Source organism: Apodemus sylvaticus, chromosome 7 (assembly GCF_947179515.1).
Source record: "Apodemus sylvaticus chromosome 7, mApoSyl1.1, whole genome shotgun sequence".
NCBI lineage: Eukaryota > Metazoa > Chordata > Mammalia > Rodentia > Muridae > Apodemus > Apodemus sylvaticus.
This window is the reverse complement of record NC_067478.1, coordinates 5464925-5491737: the sequence shown is the minus strand read 5'-3', so window position 1 is coordinate 5491737 and position 26813 is coordinate 5464925. Positions and strand designations below refer to the sequence as shown.

Below are 26813 nucleotides of genomic sequence, written 5' to 3'. Positions count from 1 at the left end.
GGAGTGGGGGTGTCTGGGCTTAGTAGTGGGGGTTCGAGACCCTATGGCTTGCTGTTGAGCTGCCCAGCACGGGCGCTGGGAATTAAACTCAGATCTTCTGGAAGAGCGGCAGGTACCCTTCGGTGCTGAGCTATCATTGCTCTAGCTACCCCCACATTGTGCTGTTTGAGGCAAGATTTATTTTCCCTTTGGACCATTTCCCTGCCCTGCAATTGATAAAGGATTTATTTCTTCACCCATATCTTCTACTCAGCCCCCAGTGTAAGATTTTTGGGCTGCTTCTGGCAGCCAGGGAGTCTTCCACATAGTGATTGGACAGGACAAGGTGGGAAGAACTGATGTTAGCCTCACGGAGGAGAGGTGTAACTCAATTAACGTTCTATTATAATTTAGTCCGGATGAATGGCCACTTACTGGAAAATGTTCCCAACTCTGTGGTGGGGCGTTTCTCCCTCTATTTCCCCAGAGTCTGTTTTCCCTTCCGCTCGGAGCGCACACTTGAAGCTTCAGGAAGCAGAGTCCTGTTGCAATCACAGCTTCCTTGTTCCTCCGTATTATTTATTTAGTGTCTTTCAAAACATAATTCCATTACCTTTAATGGTCCTAGAGACTCGCTAAGCACCTTGGGGACAGTGCAGGGGGGTCACTGGGTTATTTACTGGGCAGCCGCAGCGCATGAGTCTCCAGCTATATTATTACCACACCATTGGAAAAGCTCAAGGGTTTTTACCTCCTTCTCTTTAACCCCCCCCCCCACCTCCTCCCCTCCAACCCCCATGAGAAGACTTCAGCCAGTCAGTCAACCTCTTGATCTTGCAAAATCATCACTTCGCAAAACCTCCATTAGGCCGCAGAGATAAAAGAATGTGGGTTAAGTAGCTGTGTGACCCTTGGTGACTCGCTTTACCTCTCTGAGAATTGGTACTCTTAGCTCTTGAAGAATGGAGAGATGTTTCGAGGGATGGGAGAGCCAAGGAAATGACGGAAGGGAGGGAGAGAGGGAGGGAGGGAGGGAGGGAGGGAGGAAGGTAGAGCCTGGGATCTGACAAACAGTTCTCGGGTAGCCTCCCTGTTCCCATGTGCACAGGAGGCAGATGGGGCCCAGTAGACCCTAGCTCCACACATCTCAGGCATGTGACTACGCCCTGGGGCCAGTCAGCTCCACATGGGAATGTCCACAGTCTTCCATTTCTGAATCCTGTTTTGAACTCCCTAGGCCCTCCAGGAACCTTAGTCCTCTCTGAAGTCAATGGAGTCATTGTCACCAGCCTCCTGGCTAATGATTGTGACTGTCACTCTCCCTTCTCCTCATGAATGGAGGTAACCCTCTGGGGCACCTGGCAGCCCGGCCACCTGATGGCTTCAGAACCTCGATTTTAGAGTTTTGGAGTCCTAAGACATTCTTCCTGTACCTCAGCCTGAACCGCATCCCTGTGCTGAGCCCAAAGAAGCGTGGGGGAAGTTTCCAGAAGGGCACATGCCTGACACATACTGACATGGCTGTGGTCTGCTCTTCTCCCCCTTCCTCCAGAGTATAAGAAGAAGTATGGGGAGGAACATGGCTCCTGCCAGGCCGGGATAGCAGGCTTCTTCACCGAGGTGGGTGTCAGCCACGTGGCTTTTATATTTCTTCCCTTCTTGCTGTTTGTGGTTGGGGTGGCCCCTGGAGATGGGATTTCTGCTGTCCTGGGTCATGTGGATTCTGGTGTGAATCAGTGTCTATCCAGAGTCTACACAAAATCTCCACAGTCTCCTGAATGGGCAGATTCTGCTGTTTCTAGCAGGGGACATTGTTTAAACCTGATAAAGGGCACCTGCTGAGCTGGGGCTTCTGGGTGGAGGGCGGAGCTGACTCACAGGGAGATTTCTACAGAGCTTGGCTCTATCTGAGATCTGCGGAAGAAGCTGATAGCAGTTTGAAGATGTCAATCACCGGGGTGTCTCCTTACCCATGCCCACTCTTCCTTAGCAGAGAGACTGAGCTTTACCCAGGTCAGACTTCCCAACCCTTGAACTCCGAAAGCCTCTGCTCTGGAATGTGCCCAGGTGACAGGAACAGAATGACTGTTTACAGCTAGGACATTTTTAGGCACTGCTTTCTCTCTTAGAAATACATTTCCTTGTTTTGTGCATGCGCACATGTGTATAGGTAAGCTTATCATGGCTCATGTGTGGAGGTCAGAGGGCAACTGGCAGAAGTTGGTTCTCTCCTTCCACCATGTGTGTTCCAGGAGCAAACTCAGGTCTTCAAGCTTTGAGCCAAGTGTCTACTTGGACGCTGAGCCATCTCAGTCCCTGGGGGAATTTTTCTTATTTGATGCTCATCTTCTGTGAGTTGGAACGTTTTTATGGCTTTGAGCCACATGCCATTCCATGCCTGGCTTTTCAAGTGGCAGCACTCACTGTGAATTTGGGGTCAAAAGTGCCTTTGCATCCCAAGCTCACCTAAATGCTGTTAACCCCTAAAACACCTCCCAGATGACTGCCCCCCCTTTTCTTTGTATTGCCGCCACCTTACCTGGTGGTGGCCATGATGCTTCTAGAAAAGCCACCAGCACCACCTGCAGACTTCACTGACCCTGAATTGTCTCCCATGATTTTTAAATCTTTTAGAAAAGATTATATAAGTTGTGTGTGTGTGTGTGTGTGTGTGTGTGTGTATGTGTGTGTGTATGCAAGTGATCGCAGTGTCCTCAGAGGCAAGAGGAGGGCATCAGATCCCCTGGAGTTACAGTTGGTTGTGAGCGGCCTGACATGGGTGCTGTGAACTGAAAGCAGATCCTCTGGAAGAGCAGCAAGCATCCTTAACTGCGGAGTCATCTTTTCAGCATCCTTAACCGCTGAGTCATCTTTTCAGCATCCTTAACTGCGGAGTCATCTTTTCAGGCCCTGTTGTTTTTTCGTTTTTTTTATCACTATCAAATATACATAATATACACTCTCCCATTTAACTATTTTAAAGCCAGTGGCTTTACAGTGAATGAATTCACAGTGTCATGTAGCTGTCGCTACTTGAGTGGTACCATATGTTCTGCCCAGCACCCTGAGGGATTTTGCAAAGTGAAACCTGCCATTCTGACCCCATGGCCTCCTATGACCTGGGAGACAGAAGCTCACATTCTACATCACCGTCCAGGGCCTGACACTCGGGGCCCTGAGCCTTTTCCTCCAGGAGGAACACACACCACATTGAGGGGGCAGGAAAGAGCGCATTCTCTGCCCCCAGGGCTTTCTTTCTGAAGACCATCTTCACAATGTCAGGAGTGGAATTGTTTACCTTGTTTTCAGAGAGGCTCTCTAAAGTCAAAGGGAAGGCAGTTGGTGCTACAGTGCCTAGTCCAGAGGCAACAAAGGAACCACAGTTTCACCAGCTGCACTCTCAAACTAGTGAACACCAGGTGCCTTGCTTCCAAGCCCGCCTTCAGTAGCTTGCCATGCCCAACTACACCAGTGCCTTTGCCCACTCTCTCTACCAGGATGTCCAATGCATGCCCCAGGATCTCCATGGATGTGGCTCAACACAAATACAAACGCATTTAAAACATTATAAAATTTACCTTTGCAAATCTATCATCACATTTTCACAGTTCGTAAGCATGGATGCCAAGTCCTATTGCAATGTCAAAAGGATGGTCTTGCCTGGTCTACACAGAGCTCCATGCTGGGTTCTGGGGTTGGCAGCATCACTTGTCATAGCTCTTGAAGTTAAGATGAGAATCTCCTCCTCCCTCCATCCTTCTGATCCCACAGGTCCACAGTCCACCAGTGAGACACGTTTTCTCTGTGCATCCTCCCTCCCTACCCCAGAGCACTCGTCATCTTTCCCCAGGCTGGCATCCCAGAGGAATGCCTCAGAGTCACCTTCTACAGGCACCGTCGTGGTTCTGCTTGCTCGGATGTCCAGTGTCTTCCCATCTGGTTTTGATGAAACATAAACTCTATGTTTCCCTCAGCCTCCTGCCTCTGGCCTTCTACAGTAGCATCCAAGGGTGTTCAACAATTGAGTTATATTCTGTTTTCAGCATGAGTAAGAGGTACTGGGATACTCATAGAGCTGCTTTGAGGATATTTTTGGACACAGAGGGTGACCTTGGGCAGAGTTAGGCCTCGAGTGACTCAGCTTGGGGCGACATGGAGGTATTTCCCTTGAGGATAGAGGAGAGGATTTATTCATGGCAGAAATCAGAACTCATTAAGCTCTTGACCAGGAACTGGAGGACAAGGATTCATGTTGGGGAGGTATCTTTTGGCTCCCTCAGCTGGCAAGTTGGAAAGGGTGGGATATTAGAGATGGTTAGAAGGGGGATTACATAGGGTGGAGAGGGCAGGGGTGTTTAGGAGCAGCCTGGGCAGCAGTGTAAGCTAAGGGTGACCAGAAGGAGGGAACAGGGACTTGGAGCCTAAGAAGACCTCAGTGCCTTGCCATAGGCCTCCTGGGCTCTGCAGAAAAACAGGAATAGAGTGTTGGAGCACAGGAGAGGACGGGTAGCTCTGAGTGCCAAGGCCCCTCCCGCTACCCCAGAGTTCTCCAGCCCTCGCCATTGTGCCCTGGCTTGCCTGGGTCTCAGCCTTAGCTTTGGTTCCCAGGCTTTGGCCCCTGCAAACGGCAGTTCTTTGAACTCTCTGTCTCCCTCATTTCTGGAACTTCAGCTGTCGGCAACTGAACAGGAAATGTAGTTGAAAGGGTCAGGCAGGCTGGTTCCCCCTCCTCTGCCCTCCGGCTGACCTCCACGCTTGGCTGCTGTGAGCTGTAGCTTGCCGGACGTGGCCACGATGGGTCAGAGCATTCCCACCCAAGATGTCTGCTCAACCTGTGCTCAGTGTCCCTGGGGGTCATCAATCCTCTCCAAGTCATGAATGCCTCGTGTCCTTGAGGATGAAGGACTGCTTTAACCACTTTGTAGGCCAGAATGGCAGAGGTGATATATTCCAAGCTTCTAGAGAAGACATGGGCTGACCCACCATGTCAGGGGGACATTTCTTGGTTCAGATTTAATAGTATATGGTGGCAGGCAGACAAAGGCTAGTGGCTCCTTTCAGTCACATCTAGGCGACACTGTACCATAAAGGAAACTGGATAAAGGCCCACTGTTTTTATTGAGGGATTGGTTTAGGGAACGATGACTTTTGCTTGTGTGCATTTGTGTGCAGATTGACATTGGCTGTTTCTTACTTGGTGAAGAGTTTAGAATTGATCACACTTTCCTGACATTTGAGAATGGAACAGAAAATGTATTGTTTTTATTCATATGTATATACATGTGCATATGTATACATAATACACATATGTGCATGCATCTATACAGGTCAAAAGTCAGCTTCATGTGCTGTCATTGTTCCTTGGGAACTTATTTTTAGAGTCAGGGTCTCTCAATGAACCTGAAATTTGCCGATTAGGCTGGCTGACTAGTGAACCCCGGCCGTTCTCATCGTCCCCAGTGCTGGCATTCTAGGTGCACACCTCCGTGTTATTGGGATTGGATTCCAGTCCTCATACTTCTAGGCAAGTGCTTAGGAGCTGGCCCGCCATTCCCTTTTTAAGGAATGAGACTACTTTGTTTATACGATTACTTTGTTTATGTACTTTGTAACACTTAAGAGGTAACAGGAGATATTAGGTATCTACTTAGGTTTTCTTCTGATGAATGCTAATCACAGGAAAACATCCCCTCATCCCTCACCCACATCCTGCGGAGCCTTTGCAGGCTGCTGCTGCCGCTCGGAGCTTCAGTCTAGAACAAGCTGCAGATGAAGAGAGTTGTATATACAACTGGTCCTAAGGCCATCACTCGTGTACCCTCCATGCTTGGGCATTGATTACATACAATTCCTTTTTAAGTTCCAGGCCAGAAAAATAGTCTCTCTCCTCTAAGGAACTCGTGGTTTATCTTTCAAACACCCTTTGAGACCTAGCAGTGTTCTCACACCAGTGTGAGGGGAGTAAGTGGACCGGCGTCTTAGGGTGGCACTGCTATGAAGAGACACCATGACCAAGACAACTCTTGTAAGGAAAATATTTAATTGGGGCTGGCTTACAGGTTCAGAGGTTCAGTCCATTATCATCAAGGCAGGAGCATGGCAGCATCCAGGCAGGCACGGGGCAGGAGGAGCTGAGAGTTCTACATCTTCATCTGAAGGCTGCCTGCAGAATACTGACTTCCAGGTAGCTAGGAGGAGGGTCTTGAAGCCCACACCCACAGTGACACACCTACTCCAACAAGGCCACACCTCCAAATAGTGCCACTCTCTAGGCCAAGTATATTCAAACCAAGACAATGGTTGAGGGATTGTACATTGTGCTACCTTTTCCCAGTGAGCATGGAAACAATCTGTTCTCATAAAGGAAGAAAGAGAGGATGAGATAGAGAGAAGAGAAAATGGCTTCCCATAGTTCTACGGCCCAATGAGGAAGAGACCAGAAACACGTGGACACTCAGCCTCCCGGTCTGTGTCTGTGTCTGTGTCTAGATATGTCCCTCAAAACTTTATAATCTCAATAAAAACTTGTATACCCCAAGAAAGTTTCTTAGTGCCTTGTGACTTCTGTTATAGTTTTTATTTTATTTTATATAATTATTTTCTTTTTCTAAAGACTTACATGAGTGTCTGCATGTGTGCGTGTACACCATGTGCGTGCATGGTGTATTTTTTTAATTATTAACTTACAAAAGCATTAGGTTTCATTGTTTTTTTTCTGATGAAATTTGTTTTTGTTATTCCTCTATCGTTTTCACCTTCTTTCCATATTTAAAATTTTACTTATTTATCATTGTGTATGCGAATGGACACACTTGATGTTTGTATGCATGTATGCAGGTGTGCCTGCCACAGTGCATGTTTGGTGATCAAGGACAACTTTGAGGAGTCAGTTCTCTCCTTCCACCTTGGGCAGTCAGGCTTTTGCAAAACCCCGTTTACCAAATGAGTCATTTTCCTGGCTAATATTTGTATTGGGACAATGTCCCATGCAACTCAGGTTATCTTTGAACTTGGCTATGTAGCCAAGGCTGGCCCTGAATTTCTGCTGGGATCATATGCGTGTACCACCATGGTAAGGCTGATGTTGCTGTGTTCTCAACTGTTCCCTGGAGTCATGTGATTTAGGAGCAGCGTCAATTGCTCACCATTCTGTATTTTATTTTAGGGTGAAGCTGGGGATGGAGGTGGGGTTCCATGCAGCTGTTTCCGTGGCCAAAACAGGGACTTGGTCTGTCTCTCATTCTCAGTAATTTCATATTTAGGCCTGAAAAATCCTAGCAACATGATAGGCTCCAGATTGCCCAGGACCTGGTACTGTGTGTGCTGCTGCAACGAGGCATTCCTAATTTCTTTGCTGAGACCGTGGCTCTCAATGTATCAGCTAATTCTCTCTGTTCCCCTTTGAATTTCTCTCCCTAGGAGCTGGTGGTCATGGGCGCCCCAGGCTCATTTTATTGGGCTGGGACACTCAAGGTGCTGAATGTCACAGACAACACGTATTTTAAGCTGAACGATGAAGCAATTATGAGCAGATGGAACACTTACCTGGGTGAGTATGGGCAGGGAGCCTGTGGGTAATAAGGTGGACCGTGAGGGATCTCCAACAACAAGGGCTCATGGATTATTGCTCTATTAATAGAGAGAAGCAGTAGTTGGCCTTCACGTTAGTCAGTCTAATTAGTCACACTTTTATTAGAGTTCCTTAGCATCTAGTTGCACACATGGGTGGTACAGAGGGGAACAAAAGAGGAAGGCAGTCCAAACCCGGTGATTTTCTTAAAATCTGATGGGTGAGCATCCAGGGGAACAACCATTTCCTTGCTTTGGTTTGGCAGTCAGTCACGTTCACATGGTCAGATAGGAAATAAGCTGGTCTGAATCCTGACTTTCCCTGGACATCATTTTGAATGATGCATCTGCTTCCCGGTCGCGAGCAGAAGCAGTAAGAACTGGGAATTCCCATGGCGACGAGCAACCTGATGCTAAGCCTTACTCAGGGGCTCTGAGATTTCTCTCTCACTCTTTCAATTTTTTTTAATTGTCTAGAAAGAAGGGAGGCATGATTTAACTTAGCAGCCACCATGTAAGAGCGGTCCCGGGCTGGGCATGGTGATGTGTCTCCATGGCCTTGCTGCTCTAGAGACCACTGCCTCTGCAGGAAGTGTATGGACTCAAGGACACGTGAGCCATTCTGAGATGCCATAGTGAGATGCCATTTCCAAAACAGTGGAGGGAAGGAAGAAAGGCAGAAGGAAGGAAGGAAAGAAGTAGGAAGGAAGGCAAGGGAGGCAAAGAGGGAACAAGGGAGAAAGGGAAGGAAGAAAATAGGAAGAGAGGGAAGGTGCGGATAGCAAGCCATGCTCCTTTAAGAACAGAGACAAGGCAGGCACAGCAGCCCATCCCTGTGACCCTAGCATTCTGGAGGCAGAGGCAGGAGCATCATAAATTTGAGGTCAACTTGAGCTACTTAGCAAGACCTTGGTGTCTCAAAAACAGAAATAAGATGAAACACAGAGTCGGGCGGGATGCCTTTGCTCGTGTGACCAAGTCTCTGTTCTTCAGTCCAGGCCTTAAGTAGACTGAATTGAAACTGAAGTTAGAAATGTTAATAAAGACAAAATAATGTCGTCTTTCATAGCTGCGGTATGTAAATGAAGCCAAGGGAACCTCCTGGCCCCCTTTTTGCATAGAGAATTTTCTGGAAAGACTGTTAGGTGGCTGTAAGGAGCTGGGGACTTGCCATTCCAGGCATGACTGTTTAGCCAAGTAGCACAGACCCTTCAGCACTTCATAAGCTTTGAGGTGTTCCCTTGTCCAGCTCCTTCGTCCACCACATGCCAAGCATTTATTCAGCGCCGTGCTTGGTGTGTATTCTAATTTCCACAACAGCCTTACAAGACAGCTATCATCACAGCCTGCACGGTTCATATAGGAAGACGTGTGAAGGCATTATGTAACTTGGTAGTGAATGCAGTTACAAATCCATGGTTTCTGACACAGGGTTTAAGTGCTGAAGCCCCAACCCCAGGGTGTGCTCTTGCCTCTAGTACCGAACCTCCTCCAATGAAGCTAGGAACACCAAGAGGATGGGGGCTTCACCTCACATTCCTGGGGCGTTGTATATTTGATAAATAGAAGGGAGTCAGCAGGGAGTCAGGAATGTAAGGAAGGCACAAGAAAGCCTCAGCTGGTTGGTGGCTTTAGGTTTGGTGACAGGTCCTGAGAACTCTGGGACCTGCGGTTTCTCTCTGAGACCCTTATCTGCTGCAGGGATTAGAGCGGAGCAGTTGAGGAGGGGTACCACTCATGGCCGCCTTGGGCGAAGTGACCTTTGGGAAAGGTCAACCCCATGGAAAACAAGAGATAGCCATGCTAAAGTGATCGCGGCTGACAAGTGTCACAACAGTCGGTGTACAATCGGAGCGGTGGGGTTGGAGGTCATGAGAAAGCTTGAATGATAGACAACACACACATTTTGCACTGGCCAGAGGTGTGAGTTTGGCCTTCCAGATGGTTTTTGGAAGGCAAGAGGCATTTAAATCAAACTCACACGACCATTTTCCATTGTTTCCAGGTTCCTTTCAGACCCAGGTTTGTTGTCTGCTTCCCTGTCTATACATCTGTCCATCATGGGTTCTTCTCTTAAAAAGAACATGACAATCTTGCTTCATAATCTTGGGCATGGTTGTTTAACCATGTATTATCTATAATACAACAAAAATCTTCCTCTACATCTACATATACATTTATGTGCCTGTGCATATGCATATACATACATATATACATACATACATACATACATACATACATATATATATATATAATGCAACAAAAGAGAATATTTAAATATTTTGTGGTATTAGGAGTTGAACTCAGGGCCTTGTACATATCAAGAAAGTCCTGTTCTACCATTAGCTGACCCCCAAGGCCTCTGTTCATTTTCTTGACTCTGCTGGGGTTTGCACTGTTGGTATATGTGTGGCCATTCATGGAGTTGTACGCTTTGGTGTGTGGACTGTGTCATTAGAATTATATCTTCTCAAAGTGAAAAACACACGGAGTATTTAGCACCTACTTGTCCCATGGAGGGCAATCCGAAGGCGTGATCTCCCAGCGTCCCTGTGAACATGCGTTTCTGCGAGACAAGATATTTAATATGAAAAGACTGGCAGTTGCCATTGGTCCTCCAGAAGGTCCACGTCCCGAGAGCAACTTGAACGTACTGTCTACATACCTACCTAGGAAACGCTTTCTTCTGCTGCATATTTTCCCCTTATCTGACCTCCCTTCTGCTGTCTGTCCATCCTGTGCAGGCTATGCAGTGACGGCTGGCCATTTCTCTCATCCGTCCATCACGGATGTGGTAGGAGGTGCTCCACAGGATGAAGGCATTGGAAAGGTAAGGAGAGAAGGCTGAGGCACGTTGGGGTACCAGGCAGAGGAGGGGCGCATGCTTCCATGGAGGGGATCTCTAGTTTGCTTTTCCCTGAACACTCTCCAGATGGGCTGATGTGTAAGTAACCGGCTGACAGGGAACCCTGTCTTCCTCTGCTCACGCTGAGAGAGTTCACCCTGAAAGCTTAGAGTGTAGATATTGTTCATTGCCAGTTCTCTTCTTGGCAACTGACTTTGTAGGTTGACATCATGGGCCACACCCCAAGTCCCACCCCCAACCCCTCCCCGGAGGGAGAGCATCCAGTACTGTACAGGTTTAAGCACCACCGTCTTCCCAAGCCGCTACCTCATTTCTGACCTGATGGAATCTGAGCTCATCTGCAGCACCTTTAGGGCTTTGCGACAGAAGGTTTTTACTTGTTTCCTCAATGTTTCCGAAAAATAAAGTAGCCCCACTGTGTTCTCATGACCAGTGTAACAAGGCTAGCCTGGGAACGTGTAGACATGGCTTCCTCTACTCTAATGTATCCCTAAGAAGGCACAGGACACTGTGGAATTATGGCCTCTATATGGGGAACTGTGGCTGTTGGTATGGTCGGCCCGCTCAGGAGCCTGCTTTTATCTTGTGGGCTGTACGCTTCTCATTGCTGTGACCAAAGCCGGTCAAGGGGCAATTTAGGGAAAGGTGGCTTTGTCATGGCTTAGAGTCTGAGGAGATACACTCCATCAGGATGCAGAAGACAGGAAGCTGTCTGGTCCCATTGCATCCACGCTCCAGGAGCAGCAAACTAACCGCAAGGCTTGACCCCACTGACCTTCATAGAGGCTCCACCTCCCACCCCTCCCAAACAGTGACATCAGCTGAGAACCGGGTGTTCAAATGCATGGGCCTATCTATGGAGGACATTTAATGAGGACATCGGGAAACTGAACAGTGGTGTAGACTTGGGCCTGTAGTCCGAAGGTAGACAGGTGGGTCATGTGTCTGACCACTCTCCTGGTTCAGACAAGTGGAATCCTGAGTTCTGGACCAACACCACGGTTAATGAGAACCTTCAGCCCAGAGGTCCGAGAGCTAAGAAGCATCAGCTGGCACGTTGCCAGATGTGCTCATGATGTGCTCATGATGTCTCTTGGGCAGGAGGCAGCAGCAGTTGCTTGAGTTTCAGGAGTAGGGTGCTGTGGGGAGAGGTCCTTTGAAAGTGAAACCAAATGCCAGGGTGCTGAGGCAGAGGCTGTGGAGGATTGCATAGCTGAACTCTGATAACTTCTGTCCAGAACTGGCTCAATCTGAGTCACGTGAATTCCTGTACATCATGGAAGAAAATGCCCTGATGGTCATGGCGCCTCCTGGCGAGGGAGCAGGGACACCGGACTTCTCCACTGTGACCTTTAGGATTTGGGTCATCCTCATTCCTGGTGTGAAGGCACCGAGCGAGGCCTTCGGACCAGCATGCTGTTCCTCAGCTCGGGGAAGCGCCCTCTGCTCTGATCCTCGTTAGCTCATCTCTGCATCCGATGTAATCAGAGGGGCTGGAGCCATGGCTTCGTGATTAAGAGGGCTTGCTGCCCTCGTAGATGACCAGGGTTTAGTTCTCAGAACCACACAAGGAGCTCACAGTCCTCTGTAACTCCAGCTCCAGGAGATCTGATGCCCTCTGCTAGCCTCTCTGCACATCACACACATGTGGTATACAGTCAAACACACACAAACACACACACACATGCACACGCGCACTCGCGCGCACACACACACACAAAGAGACAAAGATAGAGACAGACAGACCAGAAATACTTTTGGAAGGAGATGTAACCCGAGGACCTGGAGACATGGTTCAGTGGTTAACAGCACCTGTTCTTCTTGCAGAGAACCAGTGTAAGGTTCCTAGCACCCACATGGTGGCTCACAACCATCTGTAACTCCCGTTCCAAGGTGTGGGCAGCAGGCATGTAATACACATATACACATGCAGGCAAAATTCATAGCGCTAAGGACTCTGAAAAAAAATCCCCAATAAAGGGATTTATTTAATGTTTACTTGTTTATTTCCCCAAACTAAGCTTGTGTTTATTCATTCAGATTCCATAAGTCTAAATCCTATGTGGGATTAGTCCGGAGAGGTTATCTCCAGACTTAGCAAGTGCCAACATTCACCCATTTGTCTTAGGTTGTGCCGTCCATTAAAGCTTAACTCCCAGGATAGAAGGAGTTAATTTAAAGAGAAAGCTTGTCTATCTCCCAAGGGATGAATCACTTAGTTCTAACTGGGGAGACTTCTGGGCCTTATTGTGCATGGTTTCTACAAACTGTGTGGTTCAGGAGCTAGCTGTGAGAACCTTTCTGCCTCAGGATTGCGGGACGCTTTCTTAGCAAGTCGCTGAGAGTTCTGTTCGCACCTTTGTCATCATTAATCCGTGTGCACACATCTGTGGGAGACAACAGGAAGACGCCGATGAATACCTTTAGTCAGAGCTTTCATCCTGACCAGGATTTTTTTTTTTTTAATTCCATAGGTTTATATATTTAGAGCTGACCGAAGATCAGGGACCTTAATAAAGATCTTTCAGGCTTCAGGGAAAAAGGTGAGTTCTTGATGTGCTTCCTGTAGGAGCCCGTTCCCTTGGAGGACTGCAGAACATAGGGTTCCTGCTCATCTGAGAAGATGTAGCAGATGGGTTTCTACATGGCTAAGCTACAGGCGTGCTTTAAAGGGTGGGCTGGGTCCAGGCTGGGCGCTGGCGTGCCAAGGAGGCATGCTGTCTCTCTGTCCCTCCCTTCACCTTTGCCTCCCTCTGGCTGTCTCATGCATGCACATCTCCAACACTCCAACCAAAGGTGGGTACCATCAAGGGCAGGCACATAAGCAATCGCCTTCAAGGGGCACAGGTGGACGGAGGTTTCTCATTGGCCCTGTCTCTGTCCCTGTCTCACCTGCCTGATGTTGTCTTCTCCTTATCATTGTCATACCAGGGGACAACTGTCATATAAAGAAAATTCAAGGGCTGGAGAGATGGCTCAGTGGTTAAGAGCACTGACTGCTTTTCCAAAGGTCCTGAGTTCAAATCCCAGCAACCACATGGTGGCTCACAACCATCCATAATGAGATCTGACACCCTCTTCTGGAGTGTCTGAAGACAGCTACAGTGTACTTACATACAATAAATAAATCTTTTTTAAAAAAAAGAAAAGTGAAATAAAACTCACCTTAGTTCTATGTACAAGGATATTCAACCTACAACCTCTAGGCCGTGTGCAACCACAGGCTAGCTGTGAATACGGCACAGTACAAATTACAAAGTTCCTTAAAATACTATGAGGTGTGTTTTACATTTTATTTGTTTGCTTGCTTGCTTGTTTGATTGATTTTGTAACTCTATGCTACTGCCCTCAGATATAAATTTCTTGGGTAACATAACAACTTTGTCTTCTTAGGATATTGAGTATAAAATAACCACAAAGCCATTTCCAATGGCTGTCTTGGAGAAGGGTCATGTACCTGGGACACCTGACCATTTCCATCTCCCTCCCTGTTTGCTGAAAGTTTCTGTTGTAACCTATGAGATTAAGTCGGGAGATTGCTTCCATGATTCATTGACTTCCTTTTCCTGGGCTTCCCATCCTGCCTGTGCTTCTGTAGCTTGGATCAGCAGGAAGGTGTGGCTGAGCTTAGGGGCCATTGGGATAAGGGTGAGGCCAAGAGATTGTGTGATTACATGGAGGCTGTTGGAGGCTTTAGCTGCCTCTAGGACAAAGCTTAGGATACGTGAAAGGTGGGACGGAGATGCCAGGAGGAGGCTTTGCCCACAGTTTCCCTGACATGAAGGGAAACCATGATGGTTCCTTCCTGGCCCAGTTCCCCTGGTTCCCACTTCATTCCTGCTTGGAGTTGTTTTTGCTACACAGCAGCCTGGAACCATTTCATGGTGTTCCAACAGAGAGCAGCATTCGGAGTTCCAAAACCCTCGCTTACACGTAGTTGTTATTCTTTCTTATGGTTGAGATTCCAGCAGCTGTAATATGTGCGCTTGGTACACTTTGCATGAAAAAGATGTACCCACAAACTTGAAATGTACCCACAAACCTGGCTCTGTTCTAGTACTCAGAAGTGTGTAGGCATGTGTTATTTTAACATCTCCCAAACCCCAAAAGTAACCGTGAAAAATTTGCAAGATAAGTTCTAAGCAACCCTAAAGTTAGAAAAGAGATAGCTACATGCTGTTGTGATACATAAGAAAGAGCACCCCAAGCCCAAGTAGGGGTAGCTATACTCTTGTAAATGGCTGGCGGGGTCCACTGTGGGTAATGTGCCTGCTCTTGATAGTGTGAGCATTCTTTCAGAGTGGCTGAAGAACGGGAACCGGCCTCCATGCTATATGCTGATTACACTCTGATTCAAGAAGACCCAGTACAAATGGGCCCTGCATCCCTATCTGCCATACAGCCTCGAGCTACACATTCTTCTGTCTTGTCAGCTTGTGCCCCATCTCTTACTCCGTGGAAGGCTGGAAAGGCTGTGTGCCCCATGTCATATTTCCCTGCCTGTTTGTGTTATGAGATTTCATATTCCGACTTGCTTTGCCTTGTCAAATGTCTGCTATCTGGAGCACATATACAAACATGGCGTCTCATTCTCTGGGGACTAGCCTATTTACCCGCCCCCTTAAAGGGCTCTAGGAAAGGGGCAGCTTTGGTCTCCCATTGGCTGGGAGGTCCTTAGGATTTGGTTATGTGCTCATTGCCCAGCTGACACAGCTTCCAAGGGGCTGGGGGCACGAGCTTCCTAAGCTAGTGGGCTGATGAAGCGAAGGCCTTGGTGTGTAAGGCAGACCCTGAACATGTTGTCATGACGACTTGGTTACAGATGGGATCTTACTTCGGCTCCTCCTTGTGTGCAGTCGACCTGAACATGGATGGCCTCTCAGACCTGCTCGTGGGGGCCCCCATGTTTTCTGAGATCAGAGATGAGGGGCAGGTCACCGTCTACCTCAACCAAGGACACGTGAGTATAAAGTGGGTAATGAGGAGGTGGGGGTTGGGGTGCAGTCATGTGACACAAACCCACTGGACCCCTCCGGAGGGAAAGCATGTATTGGGCCATGTTACCCAGAGGAGGTGAAGGCCTGAGTCCTACGTGGAAAAGCTTAGATGATCCATTAGTGGACAATCGTATACAGTGTGACACTTCACAGTGTGGGACCCACACTGTGTCTTAACGACGATTGGATGCTGTTTTGGATTTCTCTAAGCAGCATCTCCGCGATGCACACATGGTTGTAAGGGTCTCCGTGCTTCAGATGAAATAAACCAAGGCTCAGAAAGGTTAGCTCACTTGTAAAAAGGAACGAGGCTGGGATTTGAGCCTTAGCAAGCTGCTGGCTTCATCTCCTCCAGGCTGCAGCTCCTCTCTGAGAGGATAGGGGCAGGGGTGGGGAGGTGGGGGGGTGGGGGGGACATCTCCGAGGAATCCTGAGGGAGCAGTAGGAATTGAGTGGAAAGGTGAAGTGGCTGGGCCTGAGTTTCTGACAGGAGGATGCGGATGTGGGTGGAGCGTCGAGGTAGTAGGACCTTTACCTACTTCAGCAAGGAGTTCATGCCGGGCACTGCTGACCAAGGGCTGTAAGCATAATGTCCCTTATTCTGTAGAACCACAAAGGGGGGAGAGAGAGATGCGAAGATGCCTCTCTCCCCTCTGCAGCTGGTGGAGGGAGGATGGGTGGGGTCTTGAGAGGGAGAGCAGAGCAGCCACCAGAAGTGGCAGGGGCCCCACGAGGAAGCAGAATCTAAGTGTTCAAGGATACATGCCCCACCCCCATCTATCACCTGACTGCTACGTGACTGTTCTATGCACCAGGGTCTTTTTTCTAGTGACCCCATAGCCCACTTGGTTAGTAATTATACAGCACTATGGGGGTGGGGTAAAGATGTACGTAGGCCTGAGCTCAACTCTAAACCTTGCCAAATCTTCTATGCTAAGGATGAGCAAGTAGCTTGAAATTGGTCCCCTATTTACTCCTCTACAAAGTGGGAAGTGCCATATGCTCTAAACAGGATGGCTGTCCCGTATATGGGCAGATATACACAAAAGGACGTGGGATTTCCCCCGTCACGCTAACAGGAAGAGTTACAGAGCTGGCCATCTGTGCCCAAGAGTTCTTGCATTTAACCAACCACAGACTGAACACAGGGGGACAAAAAGCCCACTGTGACCTACTGAGCATGCTCGGACTTCCCTTGTGGTGGCTCCCTGAATGATGTAGTGTGAAATCTATTTGCATATTGTTTGCATTGTGTCAGACATTGGAAGTTATCTAGACAGCGGTTTAAGGAGAGGAGAGGGCATTCACAGGTTCTATGCAAATCCCACAGTTTTATGTAATGCTTATCTTCTGAAAAGGAACCTCAGAGTCTTTTAGGAAGAGTTACAAGAGAGGGGGAAATAGACAAACGTGTACTCCTTTGGTTACCGGAGTCTACGGTTCCTACCCCTCAGCTCTCTCCCAAAAGCTAGAGTCAAAAATTTGAGAGAAGAAATAGATTCATTCAAGGCCAGCCCTGAGGAAAAGACAGGAGACTTCTTAATCTCAAAGTGACATCCTGGGATGGGAGGCTCAAGAGCGCAAAGACACGGGTTTCAGAGAGGCACTGGGCAGGACTCCGATGTGCTGCAGAGGCCTTTCCTCTCAGAGCCTTGTCTCTGCACTTCCTGAGCTTGACCTAGGACCTTGGACCATCACATGCACCGTCTTTTAGACAAACACGGTCAGTTCACCTGCTCTGAGGAGCGGAGACCTCCAGAGACTCCTCCTCTTTATGATTTAGAAAAACCACAGGAAAAGGGCAGGTGGCTTAAAAGGCCAGGTAGGGAATTATGGAAGGGAGCAAAGGTCACAGTTTCCTGCTCTGCTGCCCCTTAAAACAGTGTTGGAGCGGCTGTTGCGGAGCACACCTTTAATCCAAGTGTTCAGTAGGCAGAGGCAGGGGGATCTCTGAATCTGAGGCCTACCCTATCTACACAAAGACTAGCCAGAGCTACACAGTGAGACCTTGCCTCAAAGAAGACAAAGACTGATTTTGGGGGAAGAGTTAGGCTATGAAGAGAGCTAGGAAGAAGGACACCGTGGGGGCGAGGAAAATCGGCTTGCCTGTCAGAATTTGGCCTGGAGAAGTTCAGTCATTGGCCCTCCCGCTAGTACCGTTCCTCTATAATGTATCTCGGGCTGTCTCACACTCTCATTGTATCAGTGAAAGGCCTTATTTTGCTGTAAGGAGAGATCTTTGGGTTCCTGTGGTTCTGCCCAGCTGTTTCCTGTTCACAGTTGTGTCCTAAGGGGGGGGGTGTTCTGAGCTCTGAGTTTTTATTGTGTTCTTTTGCCCCCCTCCTCCTTCCCCAACTCCATCCTGTTTCCCAGGGAGCCCTTGAGGAACACCTGACCCTGACCGGAGACGCCGCCTACAACGCACACTTTGGGGAGAGCATCGCCAGCCTGGGGGATCTTGATGATGATGGGTTCCCAGGTGAGTGGGGTCCCTCCAGGTGCAGCAGTTTCTCATGCTCTGACTTTGTCCCTGGATTTTCTGTTCTACACCTGAAGGCACCACAAGTCCCATGGGGAGAATGGGTGACTCTTAGAGATGGATTGGCCGCCAGAACGCCCTCTTTGTAGGATCCATTGTCATCAGCCCGCCCCCTGTGCTGTGCTTGCAGTGGCCTCTGGGACTGGTCCACAGGCTTCTTCCCATCATTGACTCTGCATCTCGGATGCTGTGTCATGCTGTTGGGGAAATGAATACAGAGAGAATAGATATTGTCTGCCCTGGTAATGTCAGCCTGGTTGAGGACGGTGTGTCAGAAGAACGGGCGGTGTATGTATCTAATGTCCATTTCTTCTTGGACAATGGTCCCCTCCACCGCTTTTGGCTTCTTTCTCTGGTCGTTTTAGTGCCTCTTCCCCCTCATGGTGTGTAGAGTATACATTAGGAGCTGCTTCTACAGGGCGGGGATATGGCTTGTTTAGGTCAGATGCCCTTCTGTCAATCACACCATTGGCCACAGATGGTTTCATTCAGTGAGAGGGCTATCACTTCAGGGTCACTGGAATACACACCTCCCACCCTTGGTGTCGCAGGAGCAGACATATGACTTATTAGAAGGCAAGGAAGGAAAGAAGGTTCTGGGCACTAATCACCGTCTGAGGAACTGTGACAGACCAAGGCTAGGATGTGTCTTCTTCATTTGTGATTCTTTTGTGGATTGCCTCAGTGTCCTTCTCTCAGAGGAGGAGGAGGGACACTTCTCCTGGGAGTAAACTCTCCTCTGCCTTTGCAAATGTGCACCTTTTAAATGTTAGGAGACCATTTGCTCAATTTAATGTTTGAATGATGAATAGTGGAGAAGTTATGGAGAGATGGATTTCAAACATGATGACTGGAATTGAGAAAGATGCACTGGTCTCACCTCCCATGGCACCTCTGACAGCTGTTTCCCCTCAGATGTGGCTGTCGGTGCACCCAAGGAGGATGACTTTGCTGGCGCAGTCTATATCTATCATGGCGACGCCAATGGGATCGTCCCCCAGTACTCAATGGTGAGTGGTGGGCGTGGCCATGATGACTGTGTGTGTGTGTGTGTGTGTGTGTGTGTGTGTGTGAGAGAGAGAGAGAGAGAGAGAGAGAGAGAGAGAGAGAGAGAGAGATGCTCCACTGTGCATCATGCTATGTGGATTTGGGCTTCCTTTCATATTTTTCACTAGTGAAAAGAACAAGCAGTTAATTGATAATTGATACTGTTTATTAAATCCAGAAGAATTGTTCTAGACTCTCCAATTTACCCAATTCAAGAGTACATCCTACATACATAAAAGAATATCTGAAATGCTTTTTTCAAATATTTTGTTATTTTTAATTGTCAGGGGTCAGAAGAGGGTGAGGTTGGAAGAGGGTGCTGGGTGCTGGATTCTCTGGAACTGGAGATACCTATGGTTGTAAGAAGATGCAGGTGCTGGGAACCAGACCTTGGTCCTCCACAACACATAACTGCTGATCTCTCTCTCTAGTCCCAACAACGAAAATTTCATCTAGAATTAGAGCTGTTTATTTTTACATTTATTTATTTTACTCACTCTCTCTCTCTCTCTCTCTCTTTCTCTCTCTCTCTGATGTATAAGTATAGTCTAATGCATGTGGAGGTCAGAAGACAGCTTGCTGGAGATGGTTTTGTTCTTCTGTGTGCATTCCAGGGACTGAACTCGGTGCAGTGAGGCTGTGTGGCAAGCGCCTTTACCTGCTGAACCACTTGCTGATCTCCACAGCCTCTTATTTAAAAAGAGAGATGCAACTTCCTTTATGGTTGATATCTTTTCCAAACTACCTGTGTACTAAGCCAGTGGAATTTAATTTGTTTTGAATATTTAACTATTTTTGGACAGGATTGTGTGTAGCCCAGGCTGGTCTCAAACTTACAAGGTAGTTGAGGATGTCCTTGAATTTCTGTTTCTCCTGCCTTCACCCACAAAGTGTGAAGATTACAGTATATGCCACAAAATTCCATTTTACATGGTGCTGGCAATAGAACCCAGAGTTTTGTTTAAGCCTGGCAAGCATTCTACCCCCAAGCTGCATCCCCAGGCATCTGAGGAGTGTATCTTAAGATATAATCTAAGGACACAGGGATTCACAGAGGGCCTGAAAGTTGTCACGGACTATTGTCAAACTTGGCATCCAGACCAGAGCTCATTAAAGCCCTGGTTTCACATCCCGGACTTGGGGACGTGGAAGTGGTGAGTTCTCTATTTTTGCCTCGTTAGCATAGTGCTCTATCTTGCTGATGGCATCAAGCTGGGCCCATGGGAAAAAAGGAAGTCAGGCTCTCCACAGAAACTCGGTCAGGATGTGTGTGGAGTGTATAGATCGGCTCATGTCTTTCTCCCAGCGGGTCAGTGACAGAAAAGAACATGCGGTAAGGACTCTGCAGTCAGTTGGCGGTGGAGTATTTGCCTGGCATGCACCAGGACCTGGGTTCTATGCTCAGCACCCCACAGACCATGCATGGTGTCACATGTCTGAAATCCCAGCACTCAGGAGCCAGAAGCAGGAAGATCAGAAGTTTAAGATTATCCTCAGCAAGTTTGAGGCCAGCCTGGGCTATAAAATCCTCATCAGTAAATTCAAAACAAAACCAAACCCTTTTAAGTCAGCAAATATTTGTAACTGGACACTTGTACACTGAGTATTTCTTGTTCACACCTGTACATACAGATTTGTATTTTTATGACTGAGCTAGCTCTCCAGCCCAAGGTTTATAGTTTTTAAATTTTAACTTTTTATTGATTTTCACTCCAATCCCACTCACCTCCCATTCCCATGTATCTGCCCTCTGCTCTTGCAACCTTCCCATCAAAACAACAAAAAAGGCTTGTTGTCAAAGCTGTAGTGTGTCACAGTTTGGTCCACGGTATACCATTTGTCTATTCAACGTTACTTGCAAATGTTCATTGCAACGAGTTATTGGTCTGGTTCAAGCCTCTGGCTTCTGCTACAGATCAATACAGAGGCTCACGAGGACCCCTCTTAGATATCCTGTTGCTGCCCTGTGTCATGAGATCCTGCAGCTTTGGATCTGCAAAACTGGTCCCTTCACGTGCCGCAGCAGTTCATAGATGGGGTAGACATTTGGGTGAGCCAACTCAAAGCCCTGAATGTGGGCTTAGGTGGTATCAGAGTGTCTCAGTCCACCAGCTGAGACCACGCCCACACCACCAAGGCCAGCTCTCCCACGCTCACACCCTCAGGCTGGTTCACCCAATGCCACAGTGGGCAAAGCACAGGGCCAGCTCGTGCCCGTGGGGCCGGCTCACCCACCCTCACACTACCAGGGCAAGCTCTCTCATGTTCCCATGTTCTTTTAGGCTAGTTCACCCAAAACTCCTAGAACCAAGGCCCTCACGTTTGTGCTTCCTGGGTGAGGTGCTGGGTCTGCTCCCCCTACTGCTACAGCTGGCAAGGGCAAGGAGGGGCCATCTCTCCTGCTCTCATGCCCTTGGGAACAGCTCTACCTTGATGCCCAGGGGAAGGGTGGGGCTAGCTCTGCACACCCTCAGATATAAGCTTGGCCCCAGGTAGCAACCCCGACTAGGGATGTCCACCTGGCCTTTGGTGGTAACAGACCTCTGCTACTGTGAGCCAAGGACCCAGACATGGCCCTGGTGTCAGCACGGGCCAGGACCTCAGCATGGCCTTAGGTGGCACTGCTGGCTACTCGCACCAGGCTGTTCCTCACTGCCCTGGAGTCTCCCGGTCTCCTCTCTTCACTGTGCGCACATCGGTCTGCTTCTCCTTCTCTTTCATCTCTCCACTGCTTACTTGCTCATCTTAGTGGTCCCAGGTCTCTGGGTGTCTGGGTTTGTCTCAGAAGTGCTATGCCCAACCCATGCAGAGTGGCACCAGGCACGGGCGGTTTTGTACTTGCTCTGTCACGTGAGCCAAGGTCTGAATTTTAGGATGCGTGTAAATGGGGCCACAATCTCTTTCACTTTCATTTGTCTGTCTGTCTGTCTGTCTGTCTGTCTGCCTGTCTATCTATCTATCTATCTATCTATCTATCTGCTCATTTGCCTATCAATCTATCCATCCATCTGCCTATTTGCCTATTTGCCTATCTATCTATCTACCTACCTACCTATCATTTAACTACCTATCTGCCTATTTGCATATCTACCTATCACCTATCTGACTATCTATCTATCTATCTATCTATCTATCTATCTATCTATCTGTGTGTCTACATATGTGAGTGTGTGTGTACACATGTGTGTATGTATAGTGTTTTGTGTTTGAAACATATGCACATGTGTGATACACACAGGCAGGAGCGTTAGGCGCCCCTGGTCTGTCGCTCTCTCCTTCCTTCCCTTGAGACACTACACCTAGGCTGTGCCTTTCAAGGCCTAGCAATCTTCCTGTCCCGGTCCCTGTACAGGCTCATGCGGCATGCCTGGCTTTCTGTGTGGCCGCTGAGAATTTGAACTTGGGTCTTTGTGTTCTGCAGCACGTGTTCTAGCCCATAGAGTGTCTCCCCAGCCCTGGAGACAGTGTGTACATGTATGGCAGTCCTTGCAGCTAGTCTGAGTTAGATGGTGAGGCCTTGCTGACTACTGGGCCATAGGCTCTTTCTCTCTGCCAACACCTGCTAAGTCAGTGCTTGCCTTAGGGAGATTCACGGAGAGGAAGAGGAGCTATTGCCAGAGAGCCTGTCATTTCTTCACCCTGAATCCTCATTACAGCTGTGTGAGATGGATACACTTATTAGCCATTGGCTTTCTGATGAGCCCCACAGAGGGTATTGGATTTGCCCTGAGTGGCCACCTTCCTCAACTGCATTTTGGGAAAAGGCCCGCCTAAGGAAATTCCATGGGAAAACCTACAGATGTGGAGACTTGTATACACACTTCCTGGGGCATCCATCCACACTGAGTGCTCTTTTGTCCTTAGATACAAGTAACCATGGAAACAACAAACTATAGGTGATTCCACCAGCTTTGTTAGAAGCTGGAAACACTGAGTGTGACCTGCATGGTTTGGGTCAGGGATGCTCTGTTCCCATGATGTCATCTAAGGAGCCCATCCTCAGGTGGGGGTGAGGGGTGGGGAGTGAAGGGGGAGGGTCATTCTCCACATATCCTCCTGGAAGCTTGTGCCTGGACCTTGGAAGCTAATCACGGAGGGGCCACCTGCAGGAGCCCCCGCCTCCCCCTGGCGTGCCTCTCCAGTGTTTTGTTTGGTTGCTGGGTGGAATCCTTGCAGAAAGCTGCAGTGCGCATTTGTGGTCAGCGTGGAGCATCTAGTGGGAAGCCACGATTGGCAGCTGGAGACAGTGCCTTTGTCAGCACGCACCCTGGCTTGCTGAGCCTTCACAGAGAAGCGGTTTGGAGTTCTTTAAACAGGGTGGAGAGAGAGAAGGAGCAAGAGAGAAACAGCCACGATCACACTTTTCTAAGCTTGCTAATATGTATATGATAAGGCCAATGGCTTAAAAGGGAAAAACAATCCTTTAATGGTATGCTCTTCCGGGCCTGGATCCTGGACAGAGCGGGCATTGTGTTTAAGAACTGGAGGAAGAAATCAGAAATGAGTCTAGGCAACGGGATCGCTTTTCTTTGGCCCCAACTAGTATTATTTCTGCTGGAGAAATTGTGAGATCAGAGCCTGGACTCCTCTCCTGTTCCTCTCTAACTCATGCCGCCTCCTCGAGGTTACCATGAAAAGTGTTGATTTTAAGATCCTGAGATGCCTTTCTCAATCCAAGAGCCCCCAGGCATGCCGTGGCTGTGGCGGCCCCTGTGATCTTTCCCTTGCTCTAACAGACGCTGCATATAAACCTGGTCAAGCGGAGGTTTCCCACAGTTCCTGGTTTCCATTTACAGTTATTAGCACCGTGCAGACTTATCTTCCCCGCTTTATAGCATAATGGCCTGCAGATGTCAGTGGATAACTTAAGCCTGCATCGCCACCCCCCAAATGGACCACCCCTCACTCTCCCCCAACTCCCAGCCACAGTACACCCAAGAAACGAGAACCCACAGCACGCTGCTTCCAGTGTTCTTGGCCTCCAGAGCCGAGATGCGCAGCTTCAAAGCGTGGGTTTTGCGCAGATACACACACATTTGTTTAGACAGAGCCATGTGGGATGTGTGGCTGAGCCTGTTAACAAGCAGTGTTTCTGCAGCACTGCCTACAGGGCTCTGAGCTGTCCTTTGATGCTCGCGCATTTCCTGTCGGACGCTTTAACAGAAGATGGCAAGCCGCCCGTCTTAGATCATCTCTGGGACAGTTCCTTGTAGTTATCAGCTGCGGAGGGCAGGGGATATCCTCTCTCTTCAGCAGAGCCCGTGGACACGCCCCCCAGCCCCACCAGGGCTTCCCCACAGAAGGACTCAGTAAGCTCAGTAAGCGCAGAAAAAGACAGGCAGAGTGAGCCCCTGATGTCTGTGAACGTGGCTCTGTTGTGGGCTTCACTATGCGATAGTTTACTTCAGGTATCAACAAATTTACAGTCACGGGGAAGAGAGAAAGTCAGCTGAAGAATTGCCTTCATCAGAGTGACCTATAAACACAGTCGCGTGTCATTTTCTAAGTTGCTAGGTAATGTAGGAGGAGCCAGCCCGTTGTGGGCGGAGCCATCTCTAGTAGGTAGGCCTGGTCTCAAAAGAAAGTTACCTGAGCAGTGACCAATCCCCCCATGGTTTTTACTTCAAGTCCCTGCCTTGACTTATCTCTGTGATGGATTATAATCTGTAGAAACCCTTTCCTCCCCGGGCTACTTTTGGTCTTTTTTTTTTTTTTTAATCACGGAGACAAAGAGCTAACTAGGACACGGTGGACAGAAAAAAGGCAGAATCGATCAGATCTCAAAAAAAATGAGACTTTCTGGCTCAAGAAGTTTGGTGTCTTTAGAGGAGCTGAACCGCAGGAATACGAATGGATAGCTTCAGCTGGTGGTATGACAAGTATCTTTTTACTTTTTAATTCTGTGCTAGCATTTGTATATGTCTGGGGGCGGAGGTGGGGATGGGGGAGGGCACAGTGCAGTGAATGCAGTCACTGAGGAGGCAGAAGAGGGTGCTGGATACCCTGAACTGGAGCAGACCCTCTCATCCAAATGTGGGTGCTGGGAACCAAACTGGGAGCCCCGGGAAGAACACCGTGCTCTAATCCTTGGCCCAACCTCTCCAGCCCTGTATTCTTTATTAAAATGTGTGTGTGCATGTGGACAGGTGTGTATGAAGCAAGAGGACAGTCTCAGGTGTCATTCTCAGCTGCAAAGTCCACGCCTTTGACTCAAGGTCTCAAACAGACCTGGAGCACACTGCTTAGGGAGGAGGACAGCCTTGTCCCAGGCTCCCTGCCCTGGGCTGGCAAGAACAGTCCACCATTCCTGGCTTTTTATGTAGATGCTGGAGTCAGATCTCAGGTTCTTGTGCTTGCAAGTAGTCTTCCGGGTGCCCCAGACCCAACAAACATTCCTGAACTAGGAATCTGTCACGATGAAGTTAATGGTGTATAAAATGTGAGATGGTAGAGGAGTTATACGTGTGCCTCGTGGGCTAAGGTCTTTCAGGAGACATGGCCGACCCCCTCCTTGCACTTTCTAGGAGGCTCGGCACCATGCAGTTCTAGATTTACCAGGCCAAACTGCTGAGTCATTTCTATGCAGCTTGGGAGTGAGTAGACCTCCTGGTTGGCTGCCTTGGGGGGTAACTTTCCACCTAGATGTCTTTCCAGCTGGATAAGTTAGAGACCTGTCCGTCTTAGGGGAAGCAAGTGCAACAGTTAATACCTAGATAAGTAACAGATAGGAGGGAAGGATACTCCCAGCATCTCAACTAGTTGTGTCTTGGGCAAAGCAAAGGAGCTGTAAAGAGAGACACGGCTCAGTAAAGTGCATGCCTGCCTTGTAATCCCAGCACTAGCGAAGCAGGGGCAGTAGGATTGCTGGATATGTTGGTCAGACTAGACCACTTAGTAAGTTTCATACCATTGAGAGACCCTGCCTTAAAAAACAAAATGGTAGATGGCACCCAAGGATCTACACAAGGTTGTCCTCTAACCTATATATATATACACACACACACACACACACACACACACACACAAGGAAAATAAACCCAGCCTTTATTTGTCTTGAATATATCAAAACCGTCCATGAGCCAGTGAGATGGTTCAGTAGGTACAGACATTTGCTGCCAGGCCTTACAACCTGTGGTTAATTCCTGGGACCCTCAAGGTGATGGAGAGAACCAGTTCTTTCAGGTCATCTTATGCCCTCCACATGTGTACTGCAGCCTACACAAGCCATGTACACAAATAAATAAATGTAAAATAATGGCTTTAAAATCAAGTGTTAATAGACATTTTGTTGGTACCAAACCCAGGAAAATTTTTAAATGAGGACATCTGCCCAAGACAAGCAAGAATAAGGAAGTGTGTGACCAGCTGGGCAGTGGTGGCGCACACCTGGTCTACAGAGTGAGTTCCAGGACAGCCAGGGCTATACAGAGAAACCCTGTCTCAAAAAACCAAAAAAGCCAAAACCAACCAACCAACCAACCAAAAACAAAACAAAACAAAACAAAACAAAAAATTAAAAAAAAAAAAAGAGGAGGGAGGGTGTGATCTTCAAGTACCTGCTATAGGCCCTCTGGCCAAATTCTAGGGATGGTTTCTTTTCTTTCAGCAACTTCAGACCCAGTGCCCCAGGAAGCTGGGTTCCAACAGTCCCAGCTCCTCAGTGCCCTCCTGTGACTCTATAATTTTATTGTCTGTTTCAGAAGCTGTCTGGAAGGAAGATAAACCCGGCCCTGCGGATGTTTGGGCAGTCCATATCAGGGGGCATTGATATGGATGGAAATGGCTATCCTGGTAAGTTGTTTGTCTCAAAACTGTG

General features: G+C 48.4%; 1 protein-coding gene across 2 annotated transcripts in view; it reads left to right on the top strand.

The window, feature by feature from the left end:
- Window positions 1-26813, top strand: part of Itga9 (integrin subunit alpha 9) — a 292483-nt gene that overhangs the window by 41441 nt on the left and 224229 nt on the right. For both annotated transcript variants that reach the window (XM_052187013.1, XM_052187014.1), the window contains exons 5-12: window positions 1532-1599; window positions 7399-7528; window positions 10293-10378; window positions 12889-12957; window positions 15237-15374; window positions 17785-17890; window positions 18866-18960; window positions 26698-26788. In XM_052187013.1, coding sequence (XP_052042973.1) covers window positions 1532-1599; window positions 7399-7528; window positions 10293-10378; window positions 12889-12957; window positions 15237-15374; window positions 17785-17890; window positions 18866-18960; window positions 26698-26788 — 783 coding nt within the window. The remainder of the gene's footprint in view (window positions 1-1531; window positions 1600-7398; window positions 7529-10292; window positions 10379-12888; window positions 12958-15236; window positions 15375-17784; window positions 17891-18865; window positions 18961-26697; window positions 26789-26813) is intronic.